Here is a 21,424-nt window from a genome sequence, read left to right on the forward strand (position 1 = left end):
GAAGCGCGCTGTGGTGGCGCATTTCCTAGAGACGCCTGGGAGAGAATCATCGTTTGTTCTTTTTTTTTTTTTTTCTTGGGAGGAGCCTGGTAGGCTACCGTCCACGGGGTCGCAAAGAGTCTGACACTACTGAGAGACTTCACTTCCTCATCGTTTGTTCTTAACCAGAAACTTCGGTGTCACGAGCAGCGCAGGCCTGAGACGGGCTCGGGGCTGGGCGCTCCAGCTCACGGAGCTGTCGGGTGACTGCGTCTCTGCCCTCATGCCCAGACAGGTCCTCTTTGATGGATTAGGCAGACTGAACGGTCAGGAAGCCCAGCTTCAGTTGAAGAAATCTACTATGGCATGAAAGGCAACTGCTGTATCTGTATGGACGTTGATAAGCACACATATATTTGTTTTTAGACAGTGTATTAATTGTCTGAGAGTCACCACGTTTAATCAGAATGGCTCTGATGAGCCTTGTGCAGGCGCCCTCATGGAATTTACCTGGTGATGTACTCTGCTTCTTTACTGAAGACAGCCCTGACGTGCCTTGGCTCCTTCCCCGCGAGACCTAGCAGGTTATAGCTGAGGGGTCAGAGCTGGGGCAGCGAGGGGTGGTTTCTGACTCCTGGATCAAAACTCACGCCCAGGCTCTCAGTAGTAGTGCAATTAGGAAGAGTTAACGTACGTTCAAATAATTGATTTTCGGATAAAACTGGACTCTGCCAGAGAAGCTAGGACCCTGGGGAACACGGACATGACGTCTCACTAAGACCCACGGAGGTCGCGGTGGCCAACATGTCAATAAACCCCGTGGGCTGCTCGCAGTCCTCTGCTGTGAGCTCGGCAGCTGACAGTCTCTCCCTGTAGAGCGCCCTCTTCACCTGCTTCCCGGGTTGCTCTCCCGCTTCCCCGGCCTCTCCCGCTGCCGCCTTTGCTGGTTTACTCTGCTTTCCCCGTGTGGGCGCCCAGGGCTCAGGCCCCGGGACCCTTCTGCTGTCTGCGCACACAGCCCTGCGAGGGTCTGACCTGCGTCAGGCCAGCAGCCACAGTCTATGCCAACGCTCTAGCTCCCGTCTGCAGCAGGCACTGCCCTGAGCTCCGCAGCGTTGGCGCTGGAGCCCCTAGGGCCCATCTCCGTGGGCTGTGACGGGCACCGCCCCCGAGCACGCTGGGCCTCCTCTCCTGCAGTCTTACCCCCCTGCGTCTGTCACCCTCTCTCCTTCCGGTTCCTCAGGACCAAAGGCCCACGCTCACCCTTTGGCTCTCTTCTTCCTCACCCACCACATCTCATCCGTCAGCACTCTTTCCACGCCCACTGTCACCACCCAGACTCCCAGCAGAGTCGCCTCTCCTAACAAACCTGCTTGCTGGCACCTGTCACTTTTTGGCACGGAAGTTAAGAGTAACGCTGTTCAAATAACTGTCGGTTCATGGCCCTCCGCCCCTCAGAACACCTCAGGATTTCCCACTTCAGGAGAAGCCGACCTGCTTCCCGCCTGGGCCCCACCCTGCTTTCTGTCTGACTCATCTTATTTCTCTCTCTCTCTACTCTAGCTACACTGGGCTCCTCTCTTAGCCCTGAACGTCCGAGACAGTCCTGCGCCTCAGGCCCTCCACACCTGATGCCCCCCATCTGGAATGCCCACGGCCCCCGGCTCAGATGTTACCTTCTTAGCAAACCTCTGACTCCCCTGTTTAAAACTAACACCACCAGTGTGCTCTATCCCACTGCCCTGCTTCACAGCACTTAACACCTTTTAAATTTCTATATACTTAGGTTATCTGCTGTCCTTTCTTCCCTCCAAAACATGGTTAGCTATACAAGGTGGGGATAACTTTCTAATGACTAGAATGCCTGGCGCAGAGCAAGGACTCATTGAAGTGAGCTGGGAGGGAGGAGGGGGAAAGGGTAGGAGAGGAAGGAGGGAGCAGGAGGGCCTTCTGACTCTCGCCTCTGCCTCGCAGCACACCTTGGATGTCAAGAGCACCACGTTACCTGCTGCTATTCGCTGCTCTGAGACCCGTCTTTCAGAAGAAGGAATCTTCCTCTTGGCCAATGGTCTAAACATGTTCTTATGGTTGGGAGTAAGCAGCCCACCAGAACTGATTCAAGGAATCTTTAACGTGCCATCTCTTGCACATGTCAACACAGATATGGTAGGTATATTTTTTTTCTTTGCTTTGCAGTAATAAATTCTTAAATGCTTTTTGTTCATATGCAACCATGTATTATAGAGAAAACAATAAGGTCTGTAGTTCTATATAAGAGAATTTCATGTTTTAATGAATAACAATTAGCTAGCATAAAGTTGTATAAAGTATTATCCGACAACCAAATTATATGACTTTAATAGAGACTGCTGACAGTACCAGAGCATTTTCTATTTGTTAATCACTGTGCTCCAAATACTTTAAACACACTATTTCATTTAATTCTTGTAACAAATCGGTGAGACAGATACTAGTATCAACATTTTCTAGACATCTCCAGTGAGGCGTAGAGACAAGTTCTTTCAGTAGTAAGTGGCAGAGGTGGGAAGTGAGTTTGGTCTTAGGCTCTGGGCTTGTCCCTGGTGCTGAACTACATATTCACAAGGATGTAGAGGCTGTCATACACATTTAGCTACAGATATGACCACCCCACAAAAACAAATTATGTGCCCTTCTGTTTCATTTATTTCAAAAGAGATTTTAGATTTGATGTGGAATGAACACAAATGATGTTCTTCTTAAACTATAATTGCTGGTTTTCCTAGCATACTCTGAGAATCACACTGACTACATACCTTATTTGCAGACCATCGTGTAAACCCCACTGCTGTGATGGTTGTCTTCCTCTGCTTGACTGGATTCCCTATGAATTCAGATGCAGAATGCAGCAGAGAATTTGTTCCCTGAGTCCTCACTCATGTTTTGGCAGATGGCTTAAGGCTTTAATTTCTGGTATGAAGGTAGACACATAGCATCTGGAGAAGAAGTCTGGATGAAAATTTCAGGTTAAATAGATGCGTGGTCAGTTTAGAGAGCTGCATATCTATTATGAATGTAAAAATATATTTTTAAAGAAGTTAAAGGTATCCATTAAGAGGTTAGTTTTAAGATGAAGATTTAGAAATAGTAAGATGTTTGCATGTGGTTGAAATTAAGAATGATTAGAAATGCAATTTCTTAAAAATTAAAGTTCAGTGGGCAAAGAACTATGAGCATGAAGAATGTTTATATAAAATTTAAGGAAGCCTCCTTTTATGTCATATATTAAATATTAAATTTCACATTACATTTAAATTTCATATATAAATGTTAATGCATATTTGTTGAATATAGATATGGAGTAGCCAAAGTCTGTCCACCACAAAGCAATAGATTGCTAGGTTTGTGCTTATGTCTCCATATTTCTTCTCAACCTTCTTCAAAAAGTAAGACAAAAAAACAAATACTGCTTTCTTTTTAGAGGCAGTTGGCACTTTTAGACATATACATAAAGTATACTTATTTTATGTTTGTTTTTTAAATAAAAATTAAAAAATAGTCTTAAATGTCAAGAGAATACATAGAGAGTGTGGAATGTGAATATAAATAATGAATTTCCTGCCATTTTTTTTTTTTTAACAACTCCTGTGAAAAATATTGGCTATGATCTTTTCCTGGGATGTGTGACTTTTTGGTAAAATGTTCCAGTTCACTTTTCCAGTAACTAACTCACAGATGTTGTCTTAGCTCCTTGCTTAGAAGTAAGCATTAACATTTACTGTCTTAATGAAAGAAATCTAAGTTCAGATCTCTCATGTCCCCTGAGGGCCACATGCAGTAGGTGCTATCTTTTATATACCATTACCCAGATTTCAGGGAAATCTGAGAGGCCACAGTCCCTCTGAGAAGTCAGCATTTGGTGGTTTGTTTGAATTTTGGAACAGTGGTATTTGGATGGCATTTTCCACGTGGGGTAATGCCTTAGGATCCTGCCGCTGATCCACTGAAGGAATGAGGTATATCGGTCTCTCATAACACAGCCTTGAAATATCCATCTTGCAAAGAAATTAATATCATGGTGAGTTGACATTCTTTGCAAAAATCGTATACTGTTTGTGTCAAATTATGCTGATAAGTATGAATCATTTTTAATGCATTTTTATTTCACATTTTTGGTTTTTAGGTAGATGAACTAAGCCAACAGCATGGAAGGATGTTTTTTAACTTTAACATTCTAATAATCTCATTCTGCTTCTATCTAAATGTTATAAGTTGTACTGAAACTTAAACTTTATTTTCCTTAAATTTAGACATTATTGCCTGAGTTGGGAAATCCATACTCACAAACACTCAGAATGATAATGGGTATTATCCAACAAAAGCGGCCATATTCAATGAAGGTAAGAATGAGATTTTCTTCTTTCAAATGTTTTGATTTCCAATGCATGTCCTATATTTTTAGAACATGATTTCTGATAGAAAACTCACAATCTCTGAGTATACCTACCTACCTGTCAACCACACACATACAAAAATAACTATCACCATGCATTAACTATGGATTATCTTACTAAGTATTAACTTAGAAACAATTGATATTATTAAGTCTTTGAAATGACTTTTCCTTCAGTGCTTAAAATTAAAGAAGTATAAAAGCATTTGTTAAATTTGACTTTTACAGCTTTTGATTTATTATCTCTGAAAAATTTTGTTATCCTAGTCTTTCCAAGCTTTTTTTGAGTGTGAGTAAAAGACTTTAAAATGTCTGTTAGGTCAGGAAAATTATGCCTTATTGCTAAGTGCCAAGTACTCACCCCTGTCTTCCTTTTCAAGCTCAATAGTAGAATTGCCTGGAGTGTACAGATGACGGTGGTCTACTTCCGTACGACCTCCTGCAGAGGTGCAGGACACTCAGCTGCAGGCGGGCCTCTACAAGAACCAGGGCATTGTGGGGCTATTGTTCCCCCGAAACATAAATATTATGTCAGTTTATATCAGTGTTCTTTACCATGATAGATACTCGTGCACGCAAACGTCAACTTTAGTAGAACTTTTGGAAAGTTGAATAAAGAGCTTTATAATCTCTAGGACATCTGGGTAAACAAAACTTTCCAGAACTGTTTTTACATCACTACTTGGGTTCGGTTTTAGGGCAGGACCTAGAGATGGCAGAGAAGGCTCAAACTAAACATGTTCTTCACACAACACTCTGAACACCCTTGAGACATGTGATGAAATCTTAGGGTCGTATGACACACAGATTGACCAGAACTAGTGTTCAGCATGCACAGCAAGGATGATCCACCTTTGTCCTAGTGGCTGCATCTCCACAGCTGGCCCCAAATGCAGAGAAGGAGCCAGACTAAACGTGGCGATCACCCCTGTGCTCAGTAACCCCTTCTTCCAGGAAAAAAAAAAGCACTTTCCTCCCCTCTGCTCCATGACCTGCTTATCAAGGTCATGTCAGCTTTGGTTATTAAAATATCTGAGGTAGTTGCCAAATATGATATGTAAATAAAATATAAGAAGTTATATAATATTAATACTAATTTTAGCTTAAATGATTTTTTTTATGTGCTACTTGGAAATGTATCTCTGTTTGAAAAAATCCTTGACATTCTCAGGGTTTCAAAGAATTTGAAAATCTAAAATCCAGAAATGTGAGAGCTGAAGGAATCCAGGAGATGATGCCTGGTCCCCCACAGGCTCTCAGCAGCCGTTGCTGCTTAGCAGACGTGAAAAGGAGTGCACTCACCTGGTCAGGGTGCACAGCTAGGTCACAACAGACACGGGCCTGGCCTGGCTGTTCAGTCCATGCACTTGGTTTTACATCTTCTTCTCCAACCTTTGAAAATGGATCACACAAAGGAAATGGAAACACATTTAAAGAGTCTTTATATCTTTGAAAGAGTCCAGATTGACTAGGAGGAGAAAAGGGTCAAGGATAGCAAAATCAAACCAGAAGGCATTGCTGCCTTCTCGATTATGCTAGTTAGTTTTTCAGAGAATCAGCCCTCTTAGAGCTCACTGTCAGCACAGTCTTACATTTGTGGGAGAATTAAAAAAAAAGATTTCCATCACAGTGTATTCTCAGATTACCTAAATCAAATGCTTTACTGAAATTCTAGTCCTGCCCTGCTTCATGGTTCTCCAGGCTCCAAAGTATCTCTTCTTCCTCTTGTGTTTCCTAGAATACTCCCTCCCCACTGGCTCCTTTCCAGTTTACAAGCTGTTGTCACATCTTCCTTCTTTGAAGCTGCTGCTTCTCCAAGATGCTGCTCCGTTTTCCTTTTTATCCCACAAATTTTGTACTGAATGCTAGAGACATAGCAGGCATTTTACCACCATGCTTCCTGAAATGTTAATAACTGCTTGTAATTTCCTTCTTCCCAGCTCGTTTTCCCTGAACTGCCAAACTGCTAAAGACGTGTTATTCTCAACCCCTTTACAAGACTGAGTACTACTACATTCCTCAGTGTTTCTCTTCTGTCCGCTTTCAAGACATCATACTCTCCTGATTCTTTCTCAATGACCTTTTTCCTTTGGCTTCTCTTCATTCATCTGCCCCTTAGGACGAGTTGCGTTTTCCTAAGTTATACCCACGGCGCTCTCTCATTCAGCATACTCCTTTTGGGCCGTCCTGATCACTGCCGTCATTTATCTGTGCCCTGTGAAACAGGCAATGTGAGAGAAGAAAATACATTTTGAAGTACAATAATTCTGTAAGCACTGGTAACATGGCCCAGAGAATATCCCATTTAGACCAGTTGGATTAACCAATCCTTCCACGGAGAGGGCACACAGGAACCTGCGGGGGAGACCAGCAGTGACCATTTTATAGTCCTCTCCCCTCTCCACCCCACCCCACAGAGCTGCGTCCCTCCCTGTGGAAACACTGAGGGGAATAACACACAGATTCCCAGTCCCTCCCAATATACTCTCTCCTCTGACGTGGGTGGTGCATCCATGAGAAGACTACCAGCGTGTCAAGACGCCATATCCACCACTTCTATAAAGGCAGTTCCCTGAGACTTTCCACCAAGTGCTGGGTGATCCAGCTTTGTAGAGACTCAAATGCCAGAGCAGGATATTCCTTTACCTTAAAGATGAGTTTCTTCCAAGGTTGAAATTCATCCCCTCTTCTATTTCCTACTTCAGATCATGGCCAGATGCACACATCAGAGAAGGTTTTAACAGTGACCACTACATTTAAACCAAAAACTAAATAAATGAATGGCAGTACCCCCAGATGAGCAATATGAACTTCCATTAATTTCCATAGAAAAGTTAATTCTAAGGAAATTAGGGCCTCAAATCCTTCCCTCCATGGTGTTTTTATTCTGCCCAGTCTCAGCCTGAGCTGTCTCACTGAGGCCAGACCCACATTGGTGTTGCCCATAGCAGACAATGGTAGAGTCCTAGCGGCACCTGAGGAAAGGTGGAGAAGACAATTTACTTGTGTAAATTTCTCTTTTTGAGAAAATTGCCTTGGTTTCAGGCTCACCAGGATGCACACTTTCAACTCCTTGGCGATGTTCCCATGGGCGGGGCTAGTTTCTTTGCCCTCATCAGATGGAATATGACCCTGCACACTGCTGTTGCAGTGTCAGCTCCCAGGGCCTGGCACGGACCAGCCAAGACGTCACGTGTGTCCGTTATCCATGTGGAATTAATTAGCCAGCCCGAAACAGTAGCTGCACCCAGCCGATGTGGAATGTGCCTTCCTTGGTGTAGCGGGTGTGAAGCTGGTAGCTGCAGGCACTTTGGGTGGTTTCACCAGGCAAAAGGAAGTGAGATGATGCCCTGGTTCTTCTTAATTATATGGGTGGTAGATGGAGACAGTATTTTGCACATCTCTCTGCACTAACCACACACACAGCTCAACAGATATCAAATTCTCACCTTTCTGATCATTTGCTTTAACTTCTTGAAATACAAGTGAGTAAGTGGGTCAACAGAAGAGCTAAGAGAATTCATGACAAACTACCTTTTTCTGGGTTTCCTCCCCATGGGTCTCTCCCTCTAGAGCAGCACTGTCCAATAATGCAAGCTGCACATTAATTCTATACTTTGTAGCAGCCACAATTAAAATGAAAAACTACAATTTTGAGAAGGTTTTAACTTATCCAGAATATTACCATTTCCACATGTAATCGATGTAAAATTATTTTGAATATTTTAAGATTTCAGTAGTTTAAGAACATTATCTTTTCCATCTGTCTCCTTTGCAGCTACACTGCCTCATTCAGGTCTTGACTGTCTCCCACCTTAGATGCTTCCAGCTGCTCCCTGTCTAGTTTCCCTCATCCCCCTAGGGAATGCTATGCACCATAGCCAGTTGTTCTTCATCAGCTTCATTGAATCACATTTCCTACAAAAACCCAAACGCGTCACCTCCCATGGATTTCTAGAAGTGTGTGCTAATTTACCTGCCATCCAGGACTGTGTATTTGGCACGTGGTTCCCCAGTAGAATGCTAACACCATACTCCCACATCCTTAAGGAAATCTACATCCTTAAGGAAATCCTACCCTGTCCTTTAAGGTTCAGCGAGTCACTGCCATTGTGAAGCCATTTCCAGCATTCTGCTTGTGTTTCATTGTTGCCACTTACATGTCTTGATTTTTGTGGCTTTGTACTCAATGCCTCTCTCCACTCTGGGTAACAGGCACTTTCCTATCCTCCTCCAAGGCCTCATAGACAACAGACATGTAATTCTGGTGGAACTGAAGCATGCAGAATTGAGCCATATTCAGGAAATGTTTATAACCAGGTGCCTTGTTGTTTTCTTCCTAGCTGACGATAGTCAAGCAGCGAGAACAGCCAGAAATGGTTTTCCGACAGTTCCTGGTAGAAGACAAAGGACTTTATGGAGGATCATCCTACGTGGATTTCCTTTGTTGTGTTCACAAGGAGATCTGTCAGCTGCTTAATTAACAGAATCTTCTCTATTGTTAATACTGCCTTTCTAAGGAGACACTCTCCTTCTTGGTGCCTAATTCTCTGGATAGTAACAGTCTAGTTTTGATTTCTTGCTCATTTTCAGAATAGCTTTCCAAGATGGCATTTTAGAACTTCAGCTTTGGTGCTCAGGTATAAAGCCAGTTGAGGTACAATTGTACCTTAAAGGGAACAGTCTATTTCTGATTGCACAATTTAAAAAAATGATGCAGTTTGCATTTCATGAAAGGCATAGTTTACAGAATTGTAAACATTCTCAATTTTCTTTCTTTGTGCTAGACATATAAATTATTTTTCAAAATGTATAGATTTGGGGTAAAAAGTTGTCTCAGTTCCTCTCCCATTTACAGTAAGGGATAAAAAAACTTAATTTTTACATTATACTTAATTTTTTAAAAACAATATAACCCCATTGAACATTTTTCAACTTAAGGTTTGCATAGCAGACTTTTAAATAGCCTTGGAATCTATTTTGTGGAACAATTTGTGTTCTACGTTTTTTTCATAATTACATGTTGTGTATGTTAAGACTATTTTCCAGTTGTTATTTTGTCTGTAAAACTGTCTTTATCAATATTCTTCATCATTCCCTGTACAATTTTGATGGTTTCTACCTGTATATAATGGATCTTAACCAGTATCAATAAATCACTTCATATGCTCTTACCTACCAGGTAGAATTCATTAGGTATTTTGAGGTTTTAAAAGAAACTCCAGTACTTTGGCTACCTCATGCGAAGAGTTGACTCATTGGAAAAGACTCTGATGCTGGGAGGGATTGGGGGCAGGAGGAAAAGGGGACAACAGAGGATGAGATGGCTGGATGGCATCACTGACTCGATGGACGTGAGTCTAAGTGAACTCTGGGAGTTGGTGATGGACAGGGAGGCCCGGCGTGCTGTGATTCATGGGGTCGCAAAGAGTCGGACATGACTGAGCAACTGAACTGAACTGAAAAGAAATAAGAGTGGTAGTTAAAGTGTCTTGGAAAAAGTTGGATGGATGGATCACTAAAAAAATAAGTTTTGGGGGTGAGTTGGGAAGAATCAGGTAAATAAATAATGTCAGACAGTGTACTCAAGAAAGGCAATTTAACAGTTCTCCAATGAGTCTTGGTGAGCAAAATAAATAAAAACAGGACCATTATTAATGAATATACATAAACCTAGGAGAGTAGCTTTGAGTGATGTGACACAGGTATCTGTCTTTCTCTCTCCTGCTCAACTCTGATGTCAGTGATGTGAGTAATTAATAAGAGCTAAAGTACACTGAATACATACAGTGTTCCAAGAACTGCACTGGCTGCTCTGTGAACATCTCCACCTTCATTCCTCACAGTAACCATAATCTAATTAGCCCCATTCACAGATGAAGAAACAAGCTTGAAATGGCTAAGGATTTCATCTGTGATTACATCTCAGACATCGGAGAGTGTGAAGTCAAGTGGGCCTTAGGAATCATTAGTATGAACAAAGCTAGTGGAGGTGATGGAATTCCAGTTGAGCTATTTAAAATCTTAGGAGATGATGTTGTTAAAGTGCTGCACTCAATATGTCAGCAAATTTGGAAAACTCAGCAGTGGCCACAGGACTGGAAAAGGTCAGTTTTCATTCCAATCCCAAAGAAAGGCAGTGCCAAAGAATGCTCAAACTACCACAGAGTTGTACTCATTTCACATGCTAGTGAAGTTATGCTCAAAATCCCTCAGCAGCATGTGAACCAAGAACTCCCAGATGTATATAATACAAGCTGGGTTTCAAAGAAACAGGGGAACCAGAGATCAAGATGCCAACATTCGTTGGATCATGGAGAAAGCAAGGGAATTCCAGAAAAACATCAATTTCTGCTTCCTTCATTACACTAAAGCCTTTGACTCTGTGGATCACAATGAACTGTAGAAAATTCTTAAAAGAGATGGCAACACCAGACCACCTTACTTATCTCCTGAGAAACCTGTATGAAGGTCAAGAAGCAAAAGTTAGAACTGGACATGGAACAACAGACTGGTTCAAAATTGGGGAAAGAGTATGTCAAGGCTGTATACTGTCACCCGGTTTATTTAACTTCTATACAGAGTTGTTGTTCAGTCGCCCAGTCATGTCTGACTCTCTGCGACCCCATGGACTGCAGCACACCTGGCCTCCCTGTCCTTCACCATTTCCTGGAGTTTGTACATCATGTGAAATGCCAGGCTGGATGAATCACAAGCTGGAATCAAGACTGCCAAGAGAGGTATCAACAAGCTGAGATATGCAGATGATACCACCCTAATGGCAGAAAGCAAAGAGAAACTAAAGATCCTTTTGATGAAGGTGAAAAGAGGAGAGTGAAAAATCTGGCTTAAAACTCAACTTTAAAAACACTAAGATCATGGCATACAGTCCCATTACTTCATAGCAGATAGATGGGGAAAAAAATGGAAACAGTAACAGACTTTATTTTCTTGGGCTCCAAAATTAACTGTAGGCAGTCTGACTGCAGCTGTGAAATTAAAAGACACTTGTTCCTTGGAAAGAAAGCTATGACAAAAGTAGACAAGTGTATTAAAAAAACAGAGACATCATTTTGCCGAGAAAGGTTCATATAAGTCAAAGCCATGGCTTTTCCAGTAGTCATGTATGGATGTGAGAGCCAGACCAGAAAGAAGGCTGAGCACCGAAGAACTGATGCTTTCAAACTGTGGTGTTGGAGAAGCCTCTAGACAGTCCCTTGGACTGCAAAGAGATCAATCAATCCTAAAGGAAATCAACCCTGAATAGTCACTGGAAGGATGGATGCTGAAGCTCCAATACTTTGTCCACCTAGTGCAAAGAATAGACTCAATGGAAGAGACCCTGATGATGGGAAAGATGGAGGGCAGGAGGAGAAGGGGGCAGCAGAAGATGAGATGGTTGGATACCATTATTGACTCTGGTCATGCGCTTGAGCAAACTCTGGGAGACAGTGAAGGACAGGGAAGCCTGGCGTGCTGCAGTACATGGAGTCACAAAGATTTGGTCACGACTTAGCAACTGAATAACAACAAGAAGCCTAACAAGGTATGCTTTAAAATTTGTAGATATCATGAAATCGAGAAAAATAACAAATATACTGACAGGATTGAAATCTTCCCACAAGTCAGCCAATTGCATAATGTTTCAGATCAATTTGGAATAGTTTTAATAAGAAGAAATGTAAGATTCTGAACTTGTGTCCAAAAAATAAATGTACATGAAGCTGCTTCTTAGGGGGAAAAAAAAAAACAACTGAAGTTATTTAAAAGAGAATGTCAGAGGTCTGTCAATATGAACCTATAGGAGGATGAAGGCATATATGATCCAGAGCTACTTTTTTTTTTTTTTTTAACAAGGATAGTTCATCAAGTAAGTACAGCAACCTCCCACTCCACTCTGAGGTGAGACTACAGTTAAGTGAGTTTCAGTTCCAGGCACGATGCTCTACATGAAACAGAAGCCCAGTCCACATCCCTTAATTCACTTGAAGACAGTCTAATAGATCAGCCAAGAAGGCAGAGGAAAAATACACTGAGCTCGCTTCTTTACAGGCACCACAAAATTACAGCTATCTGCAGAACTACTACTGATGAAAAAGACCAGAATCTACCAGAAAGAATATACAAATAAAGATAAAGCGGAACCACAAGGAGATGGGTAGGAGGGATGGAGTCAAGATACAGTCAAGTCTCATAACTCTGGGTGGGCAGCCTACAAATGGGAGAACTCGGGCTGCAGAGCTTCTCCTACAGAAGTCAGAGGTCTGCGCCCCACGCTGGGCTCCCCGGGTCAGGGGCCCCACACGGAATAGGAGCTCCCAGGGTATCTGACTGTGAAGGCCAGCAGGGCTTCCTTTCAGGAGTCCCTAAGGGCTAAGGAACACAGACTCCACTCTGAAAGGGCACACACAGGCTCTCACGTGCTCCGGGACCCCGGGGCAGAAGCAGGAACGTGGTAGGAACTTCGGCCAGACTTATAAGAGTCTCCCAGAGAGGCAGGAGGCAATGCAGCTCCCCCACCGTGAGGACGAAGACATGGGCAGTCATTCTGGGAGGGCCTGTTCTGCCAGGCAGACACTGTGCTGGCGGGCGCCACTGTGGAACCCTCCCTTTAGTTTCAGTTTCAGGACTAGCCCTGCTCCCACCCAACATCCTGTAGTTGTCAGGCTGGGATGCCTCAGGCCCAGCAGCCGACAGGAGACAGGCTGATTGAAGATCCTCAGGGCACAATTTGCCCACTGGGTGGCCCAGGACACAGCTCCACCCACTAGGGCAGCAGGCAATAGACCTGCACCAGGGCTTTCAAGCCAGAGACCCTAGGACCCAGGCCCCCCTGCCCCCCCACCAAAGAGCAGATGCCAGCCAAAAGAAAACTGCAGCTCTGATAGCAAGCTACACAAACTTCAGGACCCCCCATGACCCTACACCCAACCGTGTCAGGAACCAGCCCTGATCACCCGCAATCCAGCACAGCTCTGGGACACCTGGGCTCTGCAACCAGACTGCAGGACCCGTTCTGTCTGCCAGTAGGTCAGCACTAGCCAGGACCTTTGTACCCACGAGTGGATGGGCAACAGCCTGGGGTCTCTTGGACAGACTCCACCCACTAATGAGCCAGCATTAGCCACGGGCCCCCCTAGGTTCTGCAGTCAATCACCCTGTGACCCAGACCTGAGCTAAGTAAAGGTAGAAAAAAATAAATAAATCTTTCTTGGACTTATCAGGAGATGGCCCAAATCAATAAAATTAGAAACGGAAAAGGAGAAGTTGCAATAAACACCACAGAAATGCAAAGGATCATAAGAGATTACTAGAACTACATGCCAATACCATGGGTCACCTAGCAAAAACGAACAAATCCCTAAAATAATAGTCTCCCAAGTGTGAAACATGAAGAGAAAACATGAACAGACCAATTACCAGTAGTGAAATGAATCACTAATAAAAAAAAAAAAAAAATAATGTGCCATATAACCTGTGTCACACCACTCAAACAACAACAAAGAATAGTACACGACCAACAGAATTCTCAGGTGACTTCTATCAAACATTTAGATAAGAATTAACACCTATCCTTCTAAAACTATTCCAAAAAACTCAACGGAAGGAATGGTTACAAACTCATTCTATGAGGCCAGTATCACCCTGATACAAAAACCAGATTAGAAAAAAAAAAAAAAATCAGGCCAATATCACTGATGAACATTTATGAAAAAGTCCTCAAAAAAATTACTAGCAAACCAAATACAATAATAAATTAAAAGGGTCATATACCATGATCAAGTGGGATTTAACCCAAGGATACAAAGGTTTCAATATCCACAAAATTAATATGATACCCCACATGAACAAACTGATAAAGAACACACGATTATCTCAAAAGATACACAAATGTATCTTTTGACAAAATTCAACATCTACTTAGGATAAAAAATCTTCAGAAAGTGGGCAAAGGGAACATACCTCAACATAATAAAGGTCACACATGACAACCCACAGCTAACATCATACTCAACTATGAAAACTGAAAGCATTTCCTCTAAGATCAGAAGACAATGAGGCCCACTCTCACCACTTTCATTCAACACTGCTGGAAGTCATAGCTACAGCAATCAAACAAGAAATAAAAGAAATCTAAATTGGAAAAGAAGCAGTAAAAAAAAAAAAAATTTAACACTACTTGCAGGTATCATACTATATAAAGAAAATCCTAAAGATGCCACTAAAAAACTGTTGCTGCTGCTAAGTCGCTTCAGTCGTGTCCGACTCTGTGCGACCCCATAGAAAGCAGCCCACCAGGCTCCCCCATCCCTGGGATTCTCCAGGCAAGAACACTGGCGTGAGCTGCAGTAAAGGGTACAAAATTAATATAGAGAAATCTGTTGCATTTCTATATACTAACAACAAACAAAAAGAAACTAAGGGAGTACTCCCACTTAAAATGAATAAAATTCCTGGGAATAAACTACCTAAGGAAATAAAAACTGTGCTTGAAAAACTGTAAGACAATTATTAAGACAGTGGAATGCAAAAGCAGGAAGTCAAGAGATAACCTGGAGTAACAGGTGAGTTTGGTCTTGGAGTACAAAATAAGCAGGGCAAAGGCAAACAGTTTTGCCAAAAGAATGCACTGGTCATAGCAAACATCATCTTCCAGCAACACAAGAGACGACTCTACACATGGACATCACCAGATCATCAAGACTGAAATCAGATTGATTATAGTCTTTGCAGCCAAAGATGGAAGAGCTCTATACAGTCAGCAAAAACAAGACAGGGAGCTGATTGTGGCTCAGATCATAAATTCCTTATTGCAAAATTCAGACTTAAACTAAAGAAAGTAGGGAAAACCACTAGGCCATTCAGGTATGACCCAAATCAAATCCACTATGATTATACAATGGAAGTGACAAAGACATTTAAGGGATCAGATCTGATACAGCATGAAGAACTATGGATGGAGGTTCCTAACACTGTATAGGGAGGTGGTGGTTAAAACCATCCCCAAGAAAAAGAAATGCAACAAGGCAAAATGGCTGTCTGAGGAGGCCTTACAAATAGCTGAGAAAAGGAGAGAAGCAAAAGGCAAAGGAGAAAAAGAAGGATATATCCATCTGAATGCAGAGTTCCAAAGAAGAGCAAGGAGAGATAAGAAGGTCTTCCTCAGTGATCAATGCAAAGAAAATAAGAGGAAAACAATAGAATGGGAAAGACTAGAGATCTCTTCAAGGAAATTAGAGGTACCAAGGGAACATTTAAGGCAAAGATGGGCATAATAAAGGACAGAAACAGTGTGGACCTAACAGAAGTAGAAGATATTACGAAGAGGTGGCAAGAATATACAGAACTGTACGAAAAAGGTTTTAATGACCCAGATAACCACGATGGTGTGATCACTCAAGTACAGCCAGAACTTCTGGAGTGTGAAATCAAGTGGGCCTTAAGAAGCATCACTATGCACAAAGCTAGTGGGGGTGATGGAACTCCAGCTGGGCTATTTCAAATCCTAAAAGATGATGCTGTGAAAGTGCTGCACTCAATATGCCAGCAAATTTGGAAAACTCAGCAGTAGCCACAGGACTGGAAAAGGTCAGTTTTCATTCCAATCCTGAAGAAGAGCAATAACTAAGAATGTTCAAACTATTGCACAATCGCACTCATTTCACAGGCTAGCAAGGTAATGTTCAAAATTCTTCAAGCTAGGCTTCAACCTACTGAACTGGGGAATTCATCTTTCAGTGTCATATCTTCTTGCCTTTTCATACTGTTCATGGGGTTCTCAAGGCAAGAATGCTGGAGTGGTCTGCCATTCTCTTCTCCAGTGGATCACATTTTGTCAGAACTCTCCACTGTGACCCATCCATCTTGGGTGGCCCTACACAGCATGGCTCATTGTTTCATTGAGTCAGACAAGGCTGTGATCCATGTGCTCAACTTGGTTAGTTTTCTGTGGTTGTGGTTTTCATTCTATCTGCTCTTTGATGGAAAAGGATAAGAGGACTGTGGAGGCTTCCTGGTGGGAGCGACTGGCTGTGGGGAAAACTGGGTCTTGCTCTCCTGGGCAGGGCCATGCTCAGTAAATCTTTAATCCAATTTTCAGCTGATGTTCCCTCCCTGTAGTTTGTCCAGAGGCCAAACGATGATAGGGGTAATGGCAGTGATGGTGACCTCCTTCAGAAGGACTTCTGACAGCACTGTTGTATCCAGTGCCCCTGACCCCACAGCAGACCACTGCCGACCCATGCCTCCACCAGAGACTCCTGGACACTCACAGGCAAGTCTGGCTCAGTCTCTCCTGGGGTCACTGCTTCTTTCTCCTGGGTCCTGGTGCACACAAGGTTTTGTCTGTGCCTTCCAAGTTTGTTTTCTCAATCCTGTGGATGTTCTGTAATAAAATCCCACTGGCCTTCAAAGTCAAATTCCCTGGGAGTTCTCAGTCCTTTTGCTGGATCTCCAGCTTGGGATATCTGTTATGGGCCCTAGAACTTTTGCAACGGTGTAAGAACTTCTTTGGTATAATTGTTCTCCAATTTGTGGGTCGTCTGTCGATGGCTTTATAGTGGGGCTAATGGTGACCTCCTCCAAGAGGATTTATGCCACACTCTGAGCCTCCCAGGTCTGCTGCAGCCAGAGCCCCCATCCCCCTGGCAGGCCACTGCTGTCCTGTGCCTCCGCAGGAGACACTCAAACACTCAAAGGCAGGTCTAGCTCAGTCTCTTGTGGGGGTCACTGCTCCTTTCTCTATGTCCTGATGTATACAAGGTTTTGTGTGTGCCCTCTGAGTGGATGAGAGTGAAAAAGGTGGCTTAAAACTCAACATTCAAGAAATGAAGATCACAGCATCTGGTCCAATCACTTCATGGCAAACAGATGGGAAACAATGGAAACAGCGACAGACTTTATTTTCTTGGGCTCCAAAATCACTGCAGATGGTGACTACAGTCATGAAATTAAAAGACACTTGCTCCTTGGAAGAAATGATATGGCAAACCTAGACAGCATGTTAAAAAGCAGAAACATTACTTTGCCAACAAAGGTCGGTATAGTCAAAGCTATGGCTTTTCCAGCAGTCATGTATGGATGTGAGAGTTGGATCATAAAGAAGGCTGAGCACCCAAGAATTGATGCTTTTGAACTGTGGTGTTGAAGAAGACTCTTTCGAGTCCCTTGAACTACAAGGAGATCAAGCCAGTCAATTCTGAAGGAAATCAATCCTGAATACTCATTGGAAGGACAGATGCTGAAGCTCCAATACTTGGGCCACCATCTGATGCAAAGAGCCGACTTATTAGAAAAGACCTTGATGCTGGGAAAGAAAGATCGAAGGCAGGAGGAAAAGGGGACAACAGAGGATGAAATTGTTGGATGGCATCACCGACTCAATGGACATGAATTTGAGCAAGCTCTAGGAGATAGTGAAGGACAGGGAAGCCTGGTGTGCTGCAGTTCATGGGGTCGCAGAGTCAGAAATGACTGAGTGACTGAACAATAATAAGGCTTCAACAGTACATGAACTGAGAACTTCCAGAAGTTCAAGCTGGATATAGAAAAGGCAGAGGAACCAGAGATGAAGTTGCCAGCATCTGCTGGATCATAGTGATAGCTTACGCTGAACAGTGTTGGATTCATGATCTCTGAAGATTTAACTGCAGGACCAGGGACCAGGCTTGATCACTCAAGAGCTTTTGTATAGCAGAGTTTTATTAAAGTGAAAAGGGACTGAGAAAGCTTCTGACACAGACATCATAAGGGTTATGCAGAGTGCCCCTCCCTTCCACAGTAATAGCAAGCCCATCCGTTTTCACCTGGGTCCCTCTGGGCATTTTTCTCAGGCTGTTTAAGAACGGCTCTGACAGCCATTACTTTTTCGCTGCCTTTCTTTCTTTTCCTCATATTCCCTGCCATAAAAAACTGAGTCAGTTGCAACAGAGTATCTAAAGACTGATTTTGTCCATACGCCTGTTTTAATAGCTTACAGCAGCTATCTGGAGCCAACTGAGTGAGAAATCTGTCCTTTAAGATCACTCTTTCCTCTTCACTTTCAGGATCTGCACAGGGATTCCCTCACTCTAGGAATTTACCAGGAGCTTCCTTCTCCTCCTGTTCTATGTTTGCCAATTTGGCATAAAGTCTTAGCATGTGCTTGCCTGAGTCCTTCAAGAACACACCTACAAAATGACCCTGATCCCATCTTCCTTCACGGTGTTGTAGTCCCAGTCTGGTTCTATAGTCGGGACCGCCTGATTCCCAGTGGGGAGGGCGGCTATCTCGTCCTCCCTCTTCCCTACTGATTCATTACCAAGCCATTCATCTCCATAAGCAACCGCTTTTCCCAAAACTCGAGTTTTTGAGTCGGGGGTTAGTGTTCATCCCAGGATATACATCACATCCTTCTAAGCAAGGTCGTAAAGCAGAGTAATACCCTTAAAAGGTATTTTTTTATATTATAAAATCTAATATATTTTTCTGGGCCCTCTAAATAGTCTCCCAGATCCTTTTTTTAAAAATTAATTTAGCTCTTTTACAATATTGTATTGGTTTTGCCATACATTGACTTGAATCTGCCATGAGTGTACATGTGTTCCCGATCCTGAAGCCCCCTCCACCTCCCTCTGCATACCATCCCTCTGGGTCATCCCAGTGCACCAGCCCCGAGCACCCTGTATCATGCATCAAACCTGCATATCACGTATGATATTTCACATGTTTCAATGCCATTCTCCCATATCATCCTGCCCTCACCCTCTCCCACAGAGTCCAAAAGACTGTATACATCTGTGTCTCTTTTGCTGTCTTGCATACAGGGTTATTTTTACCTTCTAAATTTCATATATATGTGTTAGTATACTGTATTGGTGTTTTGCTTTCTGGCTTATTTCACTCTGTATAATAGGCTCTGGTTTCATCCACCTCATTAGAACTGATTCAAATGTATTCTTTTTAATGGCCGAGTAATACTCCATTGTGTATATGTACCACAGCTTTCTTATCCATTCGTCTGCTGATGGACATCTAGGTTGCTTCCATGTCCTAGCTATTATAAACAGTGCTGCAATGAACATTGGGGTACACATGTCTCTTTTGATTTTGGTTTCCTCAGTGCATAAGCCCAGCAGTGGGATTTCTGGGTCATATGGCAGTTCTATTTCCAGTTTTTTAAGGAATCTCCATAGTGGCTGTACTAGTTTGCATTCCCACCAACAGTGTAAGAGGGTTCCCTTTTCTCCACACCCTCTCCAGCATTTATTGCTTATAGACTTTTGGATAGCAGCCATTCTGACTGGTGTGAAATAGTACCTCATTGTGGTTTTGATTTGCATTTCTCTGATAATGAGTGATGTTGAGTATCTTTTCATGTGTTTGTTAGCCATCTTTATGTCTTCTTTGGAGAAATGTCTGTTTAGTTCTTTGGCCCACTTTTTGATTGGGTCTTTTATTTTTAGGAATTGAGGTGCAGGAGTTACTTGTATATTTTTGAGATTAATTCTTTGTCCATTGCTTCGTTTGCTATTATTTTCTCCCATTCTGAAGGCTGTCTTTTCACCTTGCTTATAGTTTTCTTTGTTGTGCAGAAGCTTTTAAGTTTAATTAGGTCCCATTTGTTTATTTTTGCTTTTATTTCTAATATTCTGGGAGGTGGGTCATAGAGGATCCTGCTGTGGTTTATGTCAGAGAGTGTTTTGCCTATGTTTTCCTCTAGGAGTTTAATAGTTTCTGGTCTTACATTTAGATTTTTAATCCATTTTGAGTTTATTTTTGAATATGGTGTTAGAAAGTGTTCTAGTTTCATTCTTTTACAAGTGGTTGACCAGTTTACCCAGCACCACTTGTTAAAGAGATTGTCTTTTCTACATTGTATATTCTTGCCTCCTTTGTCAAAGATAAGGTGTCCGTAGGTGTGTGGATTTATCTCTGGGCTTTCTATTTTGTTCCATTGATCTATATTTCTGTCTTTGTGCCAGTACCATACTGTCTTGATGACTGTGGCTTTGTAGTAGAGACTGAAGTCAGGCAGGTTGATTCCTCCAGTTCCATTCTTCTTTCTCAAGACTGCTTTGGCTATTCGAGGTTTTTTGTATTTCCATACAAATTGTGAAATTATTTGTTCTTATTCTCTGAAAAATACCGTTGGTAGCTTGATAGGGCTTGCATTGAATCTATAGATTGCTTTGGGTACTATACTCATTTTCACTATATTGATTCTTCTGATCCATGAACACAGTATATTTCTCCATCTATTTGTGTCCTCTTTGATTTCTTTCACCAGTGTTTTATAGTTTTCTATATGTGGGTCTTTTGTTTCTTTAGGTAGATATATTCCTAAGTATTTTATTCTTTCCGTTGCAATGGTGAATGGAATTGTTTCCTTAGTTTCACTTTCTGTTTTCTCATTGTTAGTGTATAGGAATGCAAGGGATTTCTGCATGTTAATTTTATATCCTGCAACTTTACTATATTCATTGATTAGCTCTAGTAATTTTCTGGTGGAGTCTTTAGGGTTTTCTATGTAGAGGATCATGTCATCTGCAAACAGTGAGAGTTTTACTTCTTCTTTTCCAATCTGGATTCCTTTTTTCTGCTGATTGCTGTGGCCAAAACTTCCAAAACTATTTTGAACACTAGTGGTGAGAGTGGGCACCCTTGTCTTGTTCCTGACTTTAGGGGAAATGCTTTCAATTTTTAACCATTGAGGATAATGTTTGTTGAGCATTTGTCATATATAGCTTTTATTATGTTGAGGTATGTTCCTTCTATTCCTGTTTTCTGTGGGGTTTTTATCATAAATGGATGTTGAATTTTGTCAAAGGCTTTCTCTGCATCTATTGAGATAATCATATGGTTTTTATTTTTCAATTTGTTAATATGGTGTATTACATTGATTGATTTGCGGATATTGAAGAATCCTTGCATCCCTGGGATAAAGCCCACTTGGTCATGATGTATGATCTTTTTAATATGTTGTTGGATTCTGTTTGCTAGAATTTTGTTAAGGATTTTTGAATCTATGTTCAT

At 42.2% G+C, this 21,424-nt stretch overlaps 1 protein-coding gene and 2 long non-coding RNA genes across 6 annotated transcripts in view; 2 read left to right on the forward strand and 1 right to left on the reverse strand.

Moving 5' to 3' along the window:
• Positions 1-9,585, forward strand: part of SEC24D (SEC24 homolog D, COPII coat complex component) — a 115,131-nt gene extending 105,546 nt beyond the window's left edge. For all 3 annotated transcript variants that reach the window (XM_061421164.1, XM_061421166.1, XM_061421165.1), the window contains exons 21-23: positions 1,954-2,145; positions 4,269-4,358; positions 8,755-9,585. In XM_061421164.1, coding sequence (XP_061277148.1) covers positions 1,954-2,145; positions 4,269-4,358; positions 8,755-8,895 — 423 coding nt within the window. In that variant the 3' untranslated portion in view covers positions 8,896-9,585. The remainder of the gene's footprint in view (positions 1-1,953; positions 2,146-4,268; positions 4,359-8,754) is intronic.
• Positions 154-8,794, reverse strand: LOC133249995 (uncharacterized). Of its 2 annotated transcripts, none has more exons than XR_009737204.1 (3): positions 5,714-8,794; positions 2,775-4,887; positions 154-365 (listed from the first exon to the last, which is right to left on the reverse strand). It is a non-coding gene; the product is annotated as an uncharacterized LOC133249995 (long non-coding RNA). The 2 variants fall into 2 exon arrangements; XR_009737203.1 differs by lacking the exon at positions 154-365 and having other exon boundaries at positions 2,137-2,967; positions 4,773-4,887; positions 5,714-8,792.
• A 4,943-nt stretch (positions 9,586-14,528) lies between the features above and the next one.
• Positions 14,529-17,532, forward strand: LOC133249997 (uncharacterized). The gene is made up of 2 exons (XR_009737206.1): positions 14,529-15,739; positions 15,772-17,532. It is a non-coding gene; the product is annotated as an uncharacterized LOC133249997 (long non-coding RNA).
• The last annotated feature ends 3,892 nt before the right edge of the window (positions 17,533-21,424 follow it).

The sequence above is a fragment of the Bos javanicus genome, chromosome 6, assembly GCF_032452875.1.
Source record: "Bos javanicus breed banteng chromosome 6, ARS-OSU_banteng_1.0, whole genome shotgun sequence".
Classification (NCBI taxonomy): domain Eukaryota; kingdom Metazoa; phylum Chordata; class Mammalia; order Artiodactyla; family Bovidae; genus Bos; species Bos javanicus.